At 46.3% G+C, this 15983-nt stretch overlaps 2 protein-coding genes across 8 annotated transcripts in view; both read right to left on the bottom strand.

Moving 5' to 3' along the window:
- The window catches only part of MPHOSPH8 (M-phase phosphoprotein 8), a 37796-nt gene extending 29534 nt beyond the window's left edge, over positions 1 to 8262 (bottom strand). For both annotated transcript variants that reach the window (XR_011378893.2, XM_008259952.5), the window contains exon 1: positions 7868 to 8262. Coding sequence is in view for 1 of the 2 variants with exons in the window: in XM_008259952.5 (XP_008258174.1) it covers positions 7868 to 8086 (219 nt within the window). In the remaining variant the exon portion in view is untranslated. The remainder of the gene's footprint in view (positions 1 to 7867) is intronic.
- A 4758-nt stretch (positions 8263 to 13020) lies between these two features.
- PARP4 (poly(ADP-ribose) polymerase family member 4) overlaps positions 13021 to 15983 on the bottom strand; it is a 91484-nt gene continuing 88521 nt past the window's right edge. For all 6 annotated transcript variants that reach the window (XM_008259954.5, XM_089304344.1, XM_089304345.1 and 3 more), the window contains one exon: positions 13021 to 13378. In XM_008259954.5, the coding sequence (XP_008258176.4) occupies positions 13180 to 13378 (199 nt within the window). In that variant the 3' untranslated portion in view covers positions 13021 to 13179. The remainder of the gene's footprint in view (positions 13379 to 15983) is intronic.

The following is a 15983-nucleotide window of genomic DNA, read 5'->3' as shown; positions in this document are numbered from 1 at the left end:
TTCACTCAAGTGCCAGCTGGAGTCCCCATTATTCTCTTTGGATCCAACTTCCTGCTTACACTAATGTGCCTTGGAAGGCAATGATGATGGCCCAGGTGCTTATATGGCATGGCCCAGTTGACTGCTGTGACTACTAGGGGAGTGAACCAATGGGAAGATCACCCTCTCTTGGTCACTCTTTCAAAAAAAAAAAAAAAGTGCCCACAACAGCTAGGTCTGCAATAGCAGGAAGCTGGAATCCAGAAACTCCCAGAGTCTAGAATATTGTAATTTCAATGTGGGACGCTACTAAATGTCTACCCCTCTTATTTAAAAACTAAAATTAAAAAAAAAAAGGCATTATCTTATGCTATGATAGTGTAAGTTGGCACAATCACTTTAAAGGTTTTTATTTATGTATTTGAAAGAGCTACACAGAGAGAGGAGAGGCAGAGAGAGAGAGAGAGAGAGAGAGAGGTGTCTTCCATCTGCTGATTCACTCCTCAATTGGCTGAAATGGCCGAAGCTGCACCCATCTGAAGCTAGGAGCCAGGAGCTACCTCCAGGTCTTCCCACGTGGATGCAGGAGCCCAAGGATTTGGGCAATCTACTGTTGCCTTCCCAGGCCATAGCAGAGAGCTGGATAAGAAGTGGAGCAGTCAGGACATGAATCAGCGCCCAAATAAGATGCTGGCACTGCAGGCGCCAGCTTTACCTGCTACGCCACAGCGCTGGCCCTCTATAATCACTTTCAGAAACAATTTTCACCTTAAATTGAAGATAAACACATTCCTGTGACACAGTAATCCCACTGCTAGGTGTATGAGTATGTAACCAAGTATAACCAAAGGACACACTTTAAATAAAAATATCCATTAAAGCATTACTCAAAATTGCTAAAAACTGGAAACTACTCAAATGCCCACCAACAGTAGCAGAAAAAGCAAACTGTAATATATTTGCATAAATTGAAAATTAAAGAAACTATAATTCCCATACACTTGTATTAATCTCACAAACATATGGCCAAGCAAAAATTAAAAAAAAAAAAACACAAATTTTGTGATATTACATTTATATGAAAAGTAACAAATTAAGCAAAACTAGGGATGAGGAACACATGCTTTGGTGACTGAATTACAAAAAAAAAAGAACATAGTTACCATATAATTTAGAATAGTGATTCTGAAAGCTGGAAAGGGACTACTGATCAGGATACTCAAAAGAAATGTCTGGAACTGGCAGCCTAGTATTTTCTGGTGTTGACTTGGAGAACATCCACTTGGATGTTCAACAAGAAAATCTTTATCCACTAACTAATCAAGTAAAATGCCCACAAATATTAGAAAAAAAGGTCCCAATTTATTATATAAAAATTATTCCAATTCAAAGCTTATGCCAAAACATGACATTTGATCCAAGTTTTTCTGAAAACAAACAAAATAATTACAGCAATAAACTAAAAAGAACACAGTTAACATATAAACTCAGTGTTAATACCATTCTCCCAAGCCAGTATTTATCATGGTGATTTCAGCCAAACCATTCCCTTGAGAGAAAAATCAATCGAGTATCTCTTAGTGAGATTACAGATGTTCTTTACATTTTATGTACTTTGTTGTAATTTAAAGTTTTCATTAGAAAAGATGGGAGATTAGGGACAGCATTGTGGCATAATAGGTTAGGCTGCCATGACGCTGGCATCTCATATGGGCAAAGGTTTGAATCCCTTTGCTGCACTTCGATCAAGCTCCCTGCCAATGTGCCTGGGAAAACAGTGGGAGATGGCCCAAGCAGATAGACTCCTGCACCCACGTGGGAGATCTGGATGAATCTCCTGGCTCCAGCCTGCCCCAGCCCTGGCTGTTGTGGCCATCTGGGAAGTGAACCAGTAGATTCCAGATCTCACTGTGTCTTTCCCTCTTGCTTTCTGTAACTGCTTTTCAAATAAATCAATCTTACACACAAACATACCAAAAAAAAAAAAAAAAAGAAGAAGAAGAAGAAAAGAAAGAAGTGGGGGACAGAAGACAGCGGTGGGTGGAAGGAAGACTCATTTCATGTGTACAATGTAGTCCCTATCAAGCCTTGCACTGGGCCTGGCCTCAGCTTACTGTCTTGCCATCTCCATTTCCCAAGCGCCTTCTTACCAGCCAGAAAAGCCTGCTCAGACTTTATTGCTCATTTATTACTCTGGGACTCTGCTTTCTCTAGAAGTTGAGTAAATGAGTGAAACTGGGATTAAGAAAATAAGGAAGACAGTTAACAGAATTGTGGGGCAATGGGAAATATGCTAACACAGAAAGCATGAATCTGTCTCATTGTTGCCAATCAGAATTTTCAAGAAGTCTCAAACATGCATTTTTTTTTCTTTTGAAAAAAGATTTATTTGAAACTCATAGTCACAGAGAAAGGGAGGGAGATACAGAGAAAGCAAGAACTTCCATCTGCTGGTTCACTCCCTAAATGACTGCAATGTCCTGGGCAGGGCCAGTCCAAAGCCAAGAGCCAGGAGCTTCTTCCGGTTCTCACACGTGGGTGCAGGGGCCCAAGGACTTGGGCCATCCTCTGCTGCATTAGCGGGGAGCTGGATCAGAAGTGGAGCAGCTGGGATTAAGTGGCACCCAAGAGGGATGTTGGTGCTGTAGGCAGTTGCTGAACACTATGCCACTATGCCCTGCTATTTTTTAAAGATTGATTGATTGATTTGAAGGCAGAATGACCGAAACAGAGACAGAGAGGGAGAGACAGAAAGATCTATCTACTGGTTTAGTTCCAAAATGGCTGCAAAGACTGGGCTGGCAACCCAAAACTCCACCTGGGTCTCCCAAGGGTGGCGGGGGCCCAAGTACTTGGACCATCTTCTGCTGTCTTCCCAGGCACATTAACAGGGAGCTGGTTCATAAGCAAAACAGCCAGGACTCAAATTGGCATTGCAAGCAGCCACTTAACCTGCTGCATGCTCGCCCTTCTCCAGAATTTAAATGTTAGTAACTAACAGTATGTACCAAACAAAATAAGTCTGCAGGCCAATTAGGGGCCCATTTGAAACTGCTAGCCTACTCATTCCACTCTTCTGGAATGCCAGTCTCTCTGCCTGTTACTTCCCAGTTTTTCTGAGTGTCCAATCTGCCCCCATCACTTGATACAGCACTATAATTCTCTCCTGCCAAGAAGCTCACAGGGTACATCTATACAACTCAAAATGTTTACTGCCATCTTTCCATTCATCTACTAGTACTACACTGTTTGATTATTCTGTTACCCCAAATACATAATAATATATAGGCTAGCATGGTGAATGTACATATTTCCACAGTTCTTAGGTTGGTTGTTCATATATGCACCTTGCAATCAAGAAATATCATGTACAGGGCTGGCGCTGTGGTGCAGCGGGTTAAAGCCCTGGCCTGAAGCACTGGCATCCCATATGGGCGCCGGTTCTAGTTCCGGCTGCTCCTCTTCTGATCCAGTTCTCTGCTGTGGTCGGGAAAGCAATAGAAGATGGCCCAAGTCCTTGGGCCCCTGCACCCACGTGGGAGACCTGGAAGAATCTTCCGGCTCCTGGCTTCGGATTGGCGCAGCTCTGACCATTGCGGCCATCTGGGAAGTGAATCAGCAGATGGAAGACCTCTCTGTCTCTACCTCTCTCTGTAACTCTATCAAATAAATAAAATAAATCTGTAAAAAAAAGAAATATCATGTATAAATTAGTCAAAAGTAACTTTTAAATGTTTCTAACTAAAATTTAAGCCCCTAGACTATAAGGAGGCCTCATAAATCATTATTAGGAATTTGGTAACAGTTGGATGGTTGGTAAGTTTGCTACAATCCTGCTCTGCTGAACTAACACCTTTCATGTTATAAATCATTCCTAAGAACACTTACAACCAAGTCCCTAAGAACTAGAATTTTAACTCAGACTTATACTGCTAAAACATAATTCTCCTTTACTACCTTACACACTTAAAGTTTTTATTTTACACTAAAATATGAAGCTTTAGGTACAAATCCAACAATTCTTTGACAGTGGCAAAATTAAATACTGTATGAATCTTAATTCTAAAGACATTACCCTCCTTGGGATGGGCACTGTGACACAGAGGGTGAAGCTGTCACTTGGGATGCCTGTATCTCATATCAGAATGCCTGCTTGTAGTCCTGGCTACTCCATTTCAGATCCAGCTCCCTGCTCATGTGCCAGGGAAGCAGTGGATGCTAGCTCAAGTTTCTGCCACCCCTGTGGGAGAGACACATGGAGTTCCTGGTTCCCGGCATCACCTTGACCCAGCCCTTGCTTCTGAGGCCATCTTGGAGATTGAACCAGAGGATGAACATCTCTGTTACTCTGCCTTTCTAATAAAGAAATAAATCTTTAAGATAAATAACAATATAACACTCCTAACCAATTACTCCTATTTTCTAAATAACTTCTGTGTAACAGCACTGAAGTTAAATGCAGGTAATACAAAACAGGTTGGTTCTTGGGACCAGCATTGTGGCCCAGTGGGTTAAGCCACTGCCTGTGATGCTGGCATGCCAATCCCATATCAGAGCACCAGTTGAGAGTTCCAGCTGCTCCACTTCTAATCCAGCTCCCTGTTAAGGTGCCTGGGAAGGCAGTAAAAGCACGAGGGCCCCTACCACCCAGATGGAGTTCCTGACTCCAGTTTTGCCCAGCCCCAGCTGTTGCAGCCATTTGAGGAGTGAATCAGCAGATAGAAGATCTCCATTATTGCCTTTCAAATAAATTCTGGGGACTGGCACTGTGGCACAGCAGGTTAAGCAACTGCCTGCAGTGCAGGCATCCCATAAGGGCACCAGTTCAGGTCCTAGCTATTCCACTTCCAATCCAGCTCCCTGCTAATGTGCCTGGGAAAGCAGTGGAAGATGGCCCAAGTGCTTGGACCTCTGCCATCCATGCAGGAGACCCAGATGAAGCCTGGGAAGTGAACCAGTGGATGAAGATCTCTCCCTCTCTCTGCCTTTCCCTCTCTCTGTGTGACTCTTTCAAATAAACCATTTTAAAAATAAATAAATTTTGGCCGGCGCCGCGGCTCACTAGGCTAATCCTCCGCCTAGCGGCGCCGGCACACCAGGTTCTAGTCCCGGTCGGGGCGCCGGATTCTGTCCCAGTTGCCCCTCTTCCAGGCCAGCTCTCTGCTGTGTCCAGGAGTGCAGTGGATGATGGCCCAGGTGCTTGGGCCCTGTACCCCATGGGAGACCAGAAGTACCTGGCTCCTGCCATTGGATCAGCGCGGTGCGCCGGCCGCAGTGCGCTGGCCACGGCGGCCATTGGAGGGTGAACCAACGGCAAAGGAAGACCTTTCTCTCTGTCTCTCTCTCTCACTGTCCACTCTGCCTGTCAAAAAAATAAATAAATAAATTTTAAAATAAACAAAAAGATTGGTTCTTTCTTCAAGGTACTTAAAATATATGTGCAGAAATTATACAATAAAACATTTCGATCTTGACTGTGTTGTAGTTAACAGTAATATTACTAACACTAGATTTTAATTATTTAACTTCTCCTGGACAGAAAATCTTTCAACAACTGTACATGCTTCAACTAATCTCTGCTGGAACCTGACACATTTACCTGGCACACAATAATTGATAAGAAAATTTTGAATGAATGGACAAAAAATGAAGAGAAGGTAACATCTGTCAAATAGGAAATAAAGAGACAATTTAAAAAATACAACAGAGGTCAGCATCGTGGCATAGTGGGTAAAGCATCCCATATGGGCATTGGTGCAAGGCCTGATTGCTCCATTTCCCATCTAGACCCCTACTGGTACACCTGGGAAAGCAGCAGAAGATGGGCCAGGTGCTTGGGCCCCTGCACCAAGTTGGGGACCAGGATGATTCTCTTGACTCCCAGCTTTGGCCTGGCCCAGCCCCAGCCATGGTGGCCATCTGGGGAGTGACCCAGTAGATGGAAGATTCTCTCTCAGTGTAACTCTTTCAAATAAATAAATAAATTTTAGAAAAGAAAAAGCCAGTGTCTGCTACATTAAAAAAAAAAAAATACAACAAGGGACCAGTGTTGTGCTGCAATGGCAGCATCCAATACAGGAATGCCAGTTAATGTCTTGGCCACTCAGCTTCCAATCCAGCTTCCTACTAATGAGCCTAGAAAAGCAGCCCTTGCACCCAAGTGGGAAACAGAATTGTGTTCCTCGTTCCTGGCTTCCACCTATGCCAGACCTGGCTGTTGTGGCCATTTAGGGAGCAAACAAGTATATGGAAGATTCTCTGTGTTGCTCTGCCTTTCAAATAAGTAAGTTGATTAACAAACCTTAGGGAAAAAATGACATAGGGACAGCTCACTGCATGGGGCCTTTGGACACTTCACTCCTTAACTACTAAAACATTATTTTTATTTTTTTTTCTTTTAAAGATTTATTTATTTGAAAGTCAGAGTTACACATATAGAGAAGGAGAGGCAGAGGGAAAAAGAGAGGTCTTCCATCCGCTGGTTCACTCCCCAACTGACTGCAACGGCCAGAGCTGTGCAGATAGGAAGCCAGGAGCCAGGAGCTTCTTCCGGGTCTTCCCATGCTGGTGCAAGGGCCCAAGGACTTGGGCCATCTTCTACTGCTTTCCCAGGCCACAGCAGAGAGCTGGATCAGAAGTGGCGCAGCAGGGACCTGACCAGCACCCACATGGGATGCGGGCTCTGCAGGCTGTGGTTTCACCCACTACGCCACAGCACCGGCCCCTGAAACATTCTTTTTCTATATAGTCCATGCTTCTTCTCATTCCTCCCTACTCTCCAGTTCAGAATTCACTCACTCATTCAATAATCTGATTCATACTAAGCAATTAGCATAAGCTAAGCACTGGACTAAGTACCAGTGATGCAAAGATTAATTAAAAAAAAAAAAAACCTATCTTTACTTAATGTATGCTAAACTGATCTGTATATAAAGAGAATCGAAAATGAATCTTGATGTGAATGGAAGGGGAGAGGGAGTGGATAAGGGGAGGGTTGCGGGTTGGAGGGACGTTATGTGGGGGGGGGGGGGGACCCACACCACCTAGTTTAAAGGAGTCCACAATCTAACAGAAGAACAAACATAAAGAAGGTTGATGCCTTAACAGAGGTCTATCCAAAGGGCAGTAAGGGCGGAGAAGAGAAAGCACCTCACTCCGTGGGCTTGAGGGCAGAGGAATCTATCCCCCAAAAGACTTGAAAAGCCGAGCAGGATTTCACCAAAGAAGGAAGAGAGCAGCCCAGGCCAAGAGGGCAGTGAACACCAAGGCACAACTGGGAGGGGGAATTTAAGTTTATTGTATAGCCACAGTCAAAACGCATAAGGGACAGAGGGATGATACCGATCAGGTTCTGAAGGCCTTTATAACGCCAGCCTCGTGGACGGGACTGAGATGTTATTTCAGGGTGAACGCTAATTCCATATGGTTTTCAACCAGGGAACGATTACGGTTTTGGCCAACACTGGACCGATGGCGAACAATGGACTGTGAACACAGCACCGTCTACGACTCTTGTCCAGCACGGGGCAGCAGCCCAGCTCTGTGCACAGATGACCACAGAAGTCCTTCACTAGTGGTCTGCCCTCTTGGGCCGCCCACCCCACAGCCCAAACGGCTTCACCCCTTCTGCCAGAGAACTTCCTGGAGCATCCCCTTCACCATCACGGCCCAGGGAGTCCGTTCCGAAATGTCCCACTGCCTCGCCCACGACTTCGATTCGGCTCGGGCCGGTCCCTTCGCTGCTCCTGTTTTGAGTCTAGAAACGCGAGCGTCCCCGGCTCGCACCCTCTCGCCCGGCCCCTCACTCGGGACCCCTCCCCGGGCTGGCCCTCTCGCCGGGACGAGCGCCCCCGCCCGCCCCCTCACGCCGGGGTCCCCCTCCACGTACTCCCTCGGTCTTCATGTCCAGGATCTTCTCCACCTCGAACACATCCTCCCCGTCCTCCTCGCTGTCTCCAATGGCCTCCGCTCCTTTCGCGACTCCGTCCTTGTCTGGATCCGCGGCTCCAACTCCTTCGACTTCGTAAGACTCAACATTGCTGCAGGCATCGGACACAGGTACTGCGGTCACACTTGTCTCTTCTGCGACCGGCTCCACCGCCGCCATCGCAGGCGCGCCAAAAACCGCCCTGAAAAACCGGCTGCGACATACACCGCGGAGGCGCCTCGCGCTCCACGCCCGGCCTTAAGCCACTTCGGCGGCGTCACGAGGCCATGAGGAAGTCAGCCAATGGCCGGCTAGGCCATCCTGGACTGACAAGTACGGGAGCCAATCATAAATGCGGGGGCAGGGGAGCCGCGCGGAGCCTACGGGAAGCGGGAAGGCGGGCGGCGGAGCGCCCTGGGCGGAAGGACGGTGTTGGGGGAGGTGCAGGAGGGGTCCCCGCGGGGAGGACACGGGGCTGCTGCCGGTCCTTGTGGCTGGGCAGGGCCGGCACGGTGGCCGCAGGAGGGGGCACCGAGCCTGAGGAGGTGTCGCAGAGGCTCGGGGAAGTGGGAAGGGGCCCTGGGATAGGGGGCGGCGCCCAGGGACTGAGATGGGGCGGGACCTCAGGATTGTCTTGTAAAGGGACCCTGTGTGCTTGGCGCTACCGGAGCAGAGCGGAATGGCTGCCCAGGAATCCATATATTGTTTGGTTTACTGGTGTGAATAATCCAATCGTATATGTCTTCTGGCAGTTATATTTTAATGAGGTTGTTTAAAGATAAGGAAATCTATTGGCCTAATAAAACATGTCTTTCCCAAGTTCTAGTACCTTTTTTATCAGTTAAAAATATCAGAGGGAGGGGGTGCTCCCCCCGGAGACGTCTGCGAGTTGGTTTAATCCAGGTGCTGTGTTTGTAGGCCTGGGAGGCCACGGGTGGCGGTCTCTGTCACCCACGTGGGAGGCCCGGATAGAGTTCCCGGCTCCTGGGCTTCCTGGCTGGGGCATGAACCAGCACACAGAACACCCTCTGATGCCTGCTTAGTAGGTTGTGTAGCCCCTGCATGCCATATGGGCGCCAGTTGGAGCCCAGACTGCTGTGGCCTTGGAAAGCAGAGGAAGATGACCTTTGGCCCTGCCCCGACCTGGGAGACCTGGAAGAAGTTCCCAGCTCCTGGCTTCCGTTGCCCTTGGGCCATTAGATAGTAAACCAGCAAATGAAAGATTTCTCTTTCCCTCTGACTCTGCCTTTCAAATAAATAAATCTTTTTTTCTTTTTTAAAGAAATAGACTTACCTTTTTTTTTCTGTCTCCCTGCCTCCTCCCACCCCTCTGGTCCTACCTTTCCTATGAATAAAAGAAAACATTTTAAAAATCAGAGAAAGGCGTGATGAAAGGTTTTGTCCAGATTATTAGTAACTGACAGAGATAGTTGCCCACACGTAGCGAAATACTGCTAGGAAGATCTATTTAAGGACAAAATATTTTTCTCATTTCGAATTTCAAATAAGCAACTAAAATCTTTATGGCCATGAACTTTTCACAACACCAACCCCACAAAAAAATCTTTAAAAGAAAATGATGGCCGGCGCTGCAGTTCACTAGGCTAATCCTCCGCCTGCGGCGCCGGCACACCGGGTTCTAGTCCCGGTCGGGGTGCCGGATTCTGTCCCGGTTGCCCCTCTTCCAGGCCAGCTCTCTGCTGTGGCCAGGGAGTGCAGTGGAGGATGGCCCAAGTGCTTGGGCCCTGCACCCCATGGGAGACCAGGAGAAGCACCTGGCTCCTGCCATCGGATCAGCGTGGTGCGCCGGCCGCGGCAGCCATTGGAGGGTGAACCAACGGCAAAGGAAGACCTTTCTCTCTGTCTCTCTCTCACTGCCCACTCTGCCTGTCAAAAAAAAAAAAAAAAAAAAGAAAGAAAGAAAATGATTAGGCAAAGATAGGAACTGGGATGTTCAGTGTGCCAAAGTGTCTCCACAGATTATTTAATGATTATAGGGGAGTGCTGTCTTCACATTCAAAACCCACCGATCAATTTTAGCATTACTAAGAGTAGAACAAGCAGACTATGCCTCCCATTGAGGATCCCTAATCTATGGCCTTCAGATCTAATTTCCATTTTACAAGAACAAAAGGATCAGAGGAAAGGGAAACAATCAGACAAATCCAGGAAGTGGTAAACTCTGTTGGACAATTGAGTCTGTCTCAAGTCAAAGGAAGAAAGATGGTTCTAAATTTGTAAGAACTTAAAAAACAGGACAACATAGTTTAAGTATTTGTATTTTAAATATTAATGGTTCATTACACTATTCTCTGCTTTTATGAGATATGCTTTCTGAAATTAAAAAAAAATATGGTAAATTATGGTAAAATTTTGTCCATTCAAAAATATATAAAATAGAAACATGGAACCTAGCAGTTAAGATGCCCGCCTCCTACATTTAAGTGCTTGGGCTTGATGTTTGGCTCCAGCTCCGGCCTCTCTCGTGTCCCACTGTTGTAGACACTGGGAAGCCATGGAGATGGCTAACTTAATTGTGTTCCTGCCACTTGTGGGAGAAATTGATTGAGTTTCTGGCTCTTGGCCTTGGCCCCTGGCCCAGCCCCAGCTGTTATCAGCTGGGAAACAGTGTGTGTGGGGGGGGTGTCCTTTCTCTCTCTCTTTCTCTGTCTCTTTCTCAAACTTAAAAATAATAATTTATTTTTATTTATTTATTTTTATTTTTTGACAAGCAGAGTGGACAGTGAGAGAGAGAGACAGAGAGAAAGGTCTTCCTTTGCCGTTGGTTCACCCTCCAATAGCCACCGCGGCCAGCGCACTGCGGCCGGCGCACCGCGCTGATCCGATGGCAGGAGCCAGGTGCTTCTCCTGGTCTCCCATGGGGTGCAGGGCCCAAGTACTTGGGCCATCCTCCACTGCACTCCCTGGCCACAACAGAGAGCTGGCCTGGAAGAGGGGCAACCGGGACAGAATCCGGCGCCCCGACCAGGACTAGAACCCGGTGTGCCGGCGCCGCAAGGCGGAGGATTAGCCTAGTGAGCCGCGGCGCCGGCCAAAAATAATAATTTAAACAGAAAGTTTTTACTCTTCAAAGGTAACCAGTTTGGAGTATGACATAACAGATGTTTACCCCAAACACATATACTTAATATATACCTAAAATTTAAACTAAAAAAAATATTTGAAAGGGAAAAAACGGAAAGAGAGAGAAATTCCATCTGTTAGTTCACTCCCCCAAATGTCCATGACAGCCAGGGCTGAGCTAGGCTGCAGCCAGGAGTTCAGAACTCAATCTAGGTCTCCCACGTGGGTGGAAGGGACCTAACTACTTGGGTCATCACTTGTTACCTCCCAGAGTGTGCATTAGCGGGAAGTTGGAATTGGAAGCAGAGGATCTGGGACCAGAACCTAAGCACTGTGATCTGGGATATGGACATTCCAAGCAGGGTGTTAACCTCTGGGCCAAATGCTTGCCGTACATGATTCTGAGATGAGCTTTTAAATATCACATATGTGTGTGTCCTTTCTTCTGTTAGCTGAATGTCTAGAAGTGAAATTCCTATTAGTGGAATTTATAGGCCAAAGAGGGTGCCAATTTTTAAATTGTGAGAGATGTTTCCAAATTGTATTTCATCAGTATATACTTTAAGTAGCAATGCAAAGAAGTATCTTTTATCCTCACCTTCTTTTCTATTGGGCACTATCAATTTTCCTTTTTTTTTTAAGATTTATTTATTTATTTGAAAGTCAGAGTTACAGATTTGGATGCTTTATTACTTATTTAAACGGTAAAAGGAAAAATAAGTGCTAGCTTCCGGGGATCCTTGTTGCACACCACCAAAACCACAGAGAACCAAGAAGAGTTAGATCACTGAGACCTGGGTTGTTGGATGCCCCGTTGCTGAGACGTGGGTGCTCCATTGCAGCTATGGGGGTTTGGGGGTTAAGTCTTGGATCTCATCAGAACTGGGAGATCGTGAGAAACTGTCCTGGTAGCCTCCTTGGGGAGGCACATGGCAGAAGGCTTGGTGGCAGCTCCGCCAAAACCCTGTTCTCTTGTGGCCCAGTGGGGTCACAAAACTCAGATTAGCTGTAGCCCAAGCCTTTGCTTGCATGGCAAAGTGCAAGGTGCCCCCTTATACTGGAGTACATGCTCCAGCTTCTGACTCCAGCTTCCTGCTAATGCATGCCCTTGGAGACAGCAGTGATGGCTCAAGTAATTGAGTTCCCACCACCCATGAGGGAGACCTGGATTGAGTTCCCAGCTTCGGGCTTTGCCAGGCTGTTGCAGACATTTGAGGAGTGAAAGGGGCTTTATTTCTCTTGCTCTGATTCTCTAATAAATAAAATAATGTAAATTAAAAATGGGATCTTCTCCTTCATTGGATTCATTTCTTCATAAGACCCAAGCAGAATTCTCTTATTTTCTGTTATTTTATCTTATTGAAAGTTTCCAAATATAGGTCAAAACTCTGCACCTTTTCCCTTTTTAAATTTCAAGGGGTATATTTTGAGCACTACCAATATAACTTTACAAAGGTTACCAGTGACAGCCCAGGGAATCAGGACAGGCATACATCAGGATTTTGGCAGGCACAAAAGATGAAAGCAGGACTCAGAGTGGAAAAGCCTTGTAAATGAGGGCAGGTGCTAGGTGTATGGTGAGAACAGAGAAGGGTATGGCCAGAACATGGGATTTTCAGAAAAACCAGGGTTTTATGTAATCGTTTGCAAGTGGTTGTGTTGGGGGAAGATGGAAGGTGACTTTATACCTTTCACAAAATAACCCAAAGCAGGTTCACAGATCTAAAATGGAAAATGCCAAACTAGAAAACTTCCAGAAGACAGCATAGCAGAAGATCTGGGTGATATTGGATCTGGGGATAAGATGCAACACCAAAAGCAAAGTGCATCAAGGGGTATGCAAATCCAGGAAGCACACAGAGAGCCATGGCCTGCACACAAGCCCTGCAGACACCAGGTTTCTTTCCAGCCTGCTCAAGCCAGCTGGGCCAGTCTCCACGAGACTCCTGGACCAGGGAAGGAATTGAGCCTCAGAACCAACCACCCATCCACACATGTTTCCCATCACCTTAAAACACAAAGGCAAAAGAAACTGTTATATGGTAATTTTATTGTTTCTTGCTAGTAAAGACAAATGATCAAGTCTGATTGCTATGCTAAATAAAATCATAACTAAGTTTAACTGTAGGTTTCCATTAATATTTGATTATTTTGCACATAGAAGCATCGAAACAATGTAAAATAGAATTTCACTGGCTTTGACTTTGGTTAAGAGCCTTGTGGAGAGGAGAGGCAGGGTCTGTGGGCTGAATTCCCAGGAGCTGCTTAGTGGCCGAGTCCCAGTCTTTACCCAGTTCAAGCCGCTGGCAGATAGACGAATACTGGCCTTCCGTTCTTCTGACCCATTCACTTGCTCGCTTTATTTTCTCAAAAGCCCAGGGAATATGACTAGATTAAAAAAAAAGTTTCCATCAATTTCAGAGGATAATTACGTGTGAAATATAATACGATACGAAATCCATTACACTTTATCAGACAAAATGATTCTGTCAAAAATCAAAATATTTACACATTAGCCCATAAGTTTGTGCAATTATTAAGTGTTAAGGAAATGCTAACTAACGTGATATGATCATCACACACTGAATTCTCACACTGTCTTTCATAAATATATACAATCTAAAATCATAACAGGAGTTTAGCATAACATTTTTTTTTTTGACAGGCAGAGTGGACAGTGAGAGAGAGAGACAGAGAGAAAGGTCTTCCTTTGCCGTTGGTTCACCCTCCAATGGCCGCCGCGGCCGGCGCACCACGCTGATCCGATGGCAGGAGCCAGGTGCTTCTCCTGGTCTCCCATGGGGTGCAGGGCCCAAGTACTTGGGCCATCCTCCACTGCACTCCCTGGCCACAGCAGAGAGCTGGCCTGGAAGAGGGGCAACCGGGACAGAATCCGGCGCCCCGACCGGGACTAGAACCCGGTGTGCCGGTGCCGCAAGGCGGAGGATTAGCCTATTGAGCCACGGCGCCGGCCCAGCATAACATTTTTTAAAGATTTATTTATTTGAAAGTCAGAGTTAGAGAGAAAAGGGAAGGCAGAGAGAGAGAGAGAGAGAGAGAGAGAGAGAGAGAGAGAGGTCTTCCATCCTCTGGTTCATTCTCTAGATGGCCACAATGGCCAGAGCTGCGCCGATCCGAAGCCAGGAATCAGGAACTTCTTCCTGGTCTCTGAAGCGGGTGCAGGGGCCCAAGGACTTGGGCCATCTTCTACTGCTTTCCCAGGTCATAGCAGAGAGCTGGATTGGAAGTGGAGCAGCCTGGGTCTCGAATTGGCGCCCATATGGGATGCCAGCACTGCAGGTAGTGGCTCCACCTGCTACGCCACAGCTCCGGCTCCTGGCATAACATTTAAAATGCTACTTGGGAAGCCTGTGTCACCTATGGTGCCGATTCTGCAATCCATTCCAAATTCTTGCTAATATGCGCCTAGGGAGGCAGCAGGGGATAGTTCAAGATCTTGAAACCCACGTGGGAGACCTAGATTGAGTCTCCAGCTCCTTACTTCAGCCTGGCCCAGTCCTGGCTGTTTGTGGGCATGAACCAGGAGCTCTCTTTGCCAGTCTGTGTCTTTACATCTTAAAGAGATAAATAATTTCTAAAGCGTACAATGAAAACAATAACTAAAAATAAAAATCTAACACAAGCAGTTCTGCTGGCCGTCATATGAAAGCTCTCCCAGTCTGACTTGGGGCTCTAAGCTTGTCCCACACATTTCAAGTACCTCACCCCTCCCCTTCCCTTCCCAGTTCCCAGAACCACTTGGCTTCTTCCAGCTTCTGCATGGGTGTTCGCTGTCACCCCTGCTCCCCTGCTCTCTCCCTAAACCCTTTAAATTCTTCAAGCACAAACTCAGGAGGCCTCTGTTTTGTTCTCCATTCCTCTGTTCTGGGAATTCTCACTTTGATTCGTTACTTGCCGAATTCCCGAGAGTCACTCAAGAAACTGGCACCTATGGAACTGTGCCATGTAAACCAGGAACAACCCACTAGTAAAATGTGCAGAATATAAATGTCAAAAAAACACTATTGAGTATTCATATCTACTCAAGACTCAGAAAAATTCTGAGATGTTTCATTAATGTCACATACTTCCTCACTTGTCATCTTCTAGAACTAGTGACTCAACAAGTACTAACACATACCACAGTTTTAATGGGAGTTCTAAGGGAAAGGGGGGACTTAACACTTTGAAAGTTCTCTCCAGTTTCCTGGCTTTTCCCTGTGAACTGGCAAAGGGCCATCAGCACGGGGTGGTGGTTGAAGTGTGGGTCCAAGTCCTGACCACATTCACACGGTGTCGGCTGTGGGACACTGCACAACTTCCACTCAACACCGGAGTTCTCCATTTCCCCAATTAGGACAATACTACGGGGTTTGATAGGTTTGTTGTGGAGATGCACAGAACTCATAATTTAATACGCTTCAGAGTCCCTAGCGGGGCCAGTGCTGTGGCGTAGTAGGCTAAGCCTCTGCCTGCAGTGCTGGCATCCCATGTGGGTACTGGTTTGTGTCCCGGCTGCTCCTCTTCCTATCCAGCTCTCTGCTAATGGCCTGGAAGGGCAGTGGAGGATGGCCCAAGTGTTTGGGCTCCTGTGCTCATGTGGGAGACCCAGAGGAAGCTCCTGGCTCCTGGCTTTGGATGGGGCTGGCTTCGGCTGTTGTGGCCATTTGCGGAATGAACCAGCAGATGGAAGATCTCTCTCTGTCACTCCTTCTCCATCTATAACTCTACCTCTCAAATAATTAATAAATCTTAAAAATGAAAAAGAAGAAGAAGAGTCCTTAGTATAGAGTATGCACTCAACAAATAGTAGCTGAATATCATGAAGAATGAGCATGCCCAAAGTGTTAAGAAACTAAGGCCCTCCAACAATTATAAATCTACTTATACTACTACTGGGAGCAACAGAATTGTTTTTAAATAATTTGACTAAGTTGGCATGACTTTTTTTTTTTAAGATTTATTTGAAAAGGCAGAGTGACAGAGAGAGAGG

This window comes from Oryctolagus cuniculus, chromosome 9, assembly GCF_051225735.1.
Source record: "Oryctolagus cuniculus isolate XC-2025 breed Fujian yellow rabbit chromosome 9, ASM5122573v1, whole genome shotgun sequence".
Taxonomy (NCBI): domain Eukaryota; kingdom Metazoa; phylum Chordata; class Mammalia; order Lagomorpha; family Leporidae; genus Oryctolagus; species Oryctolagus cuniculus.
This window is presented reverse-complemented; position numbering and strand designations above follow the sequence as displayed.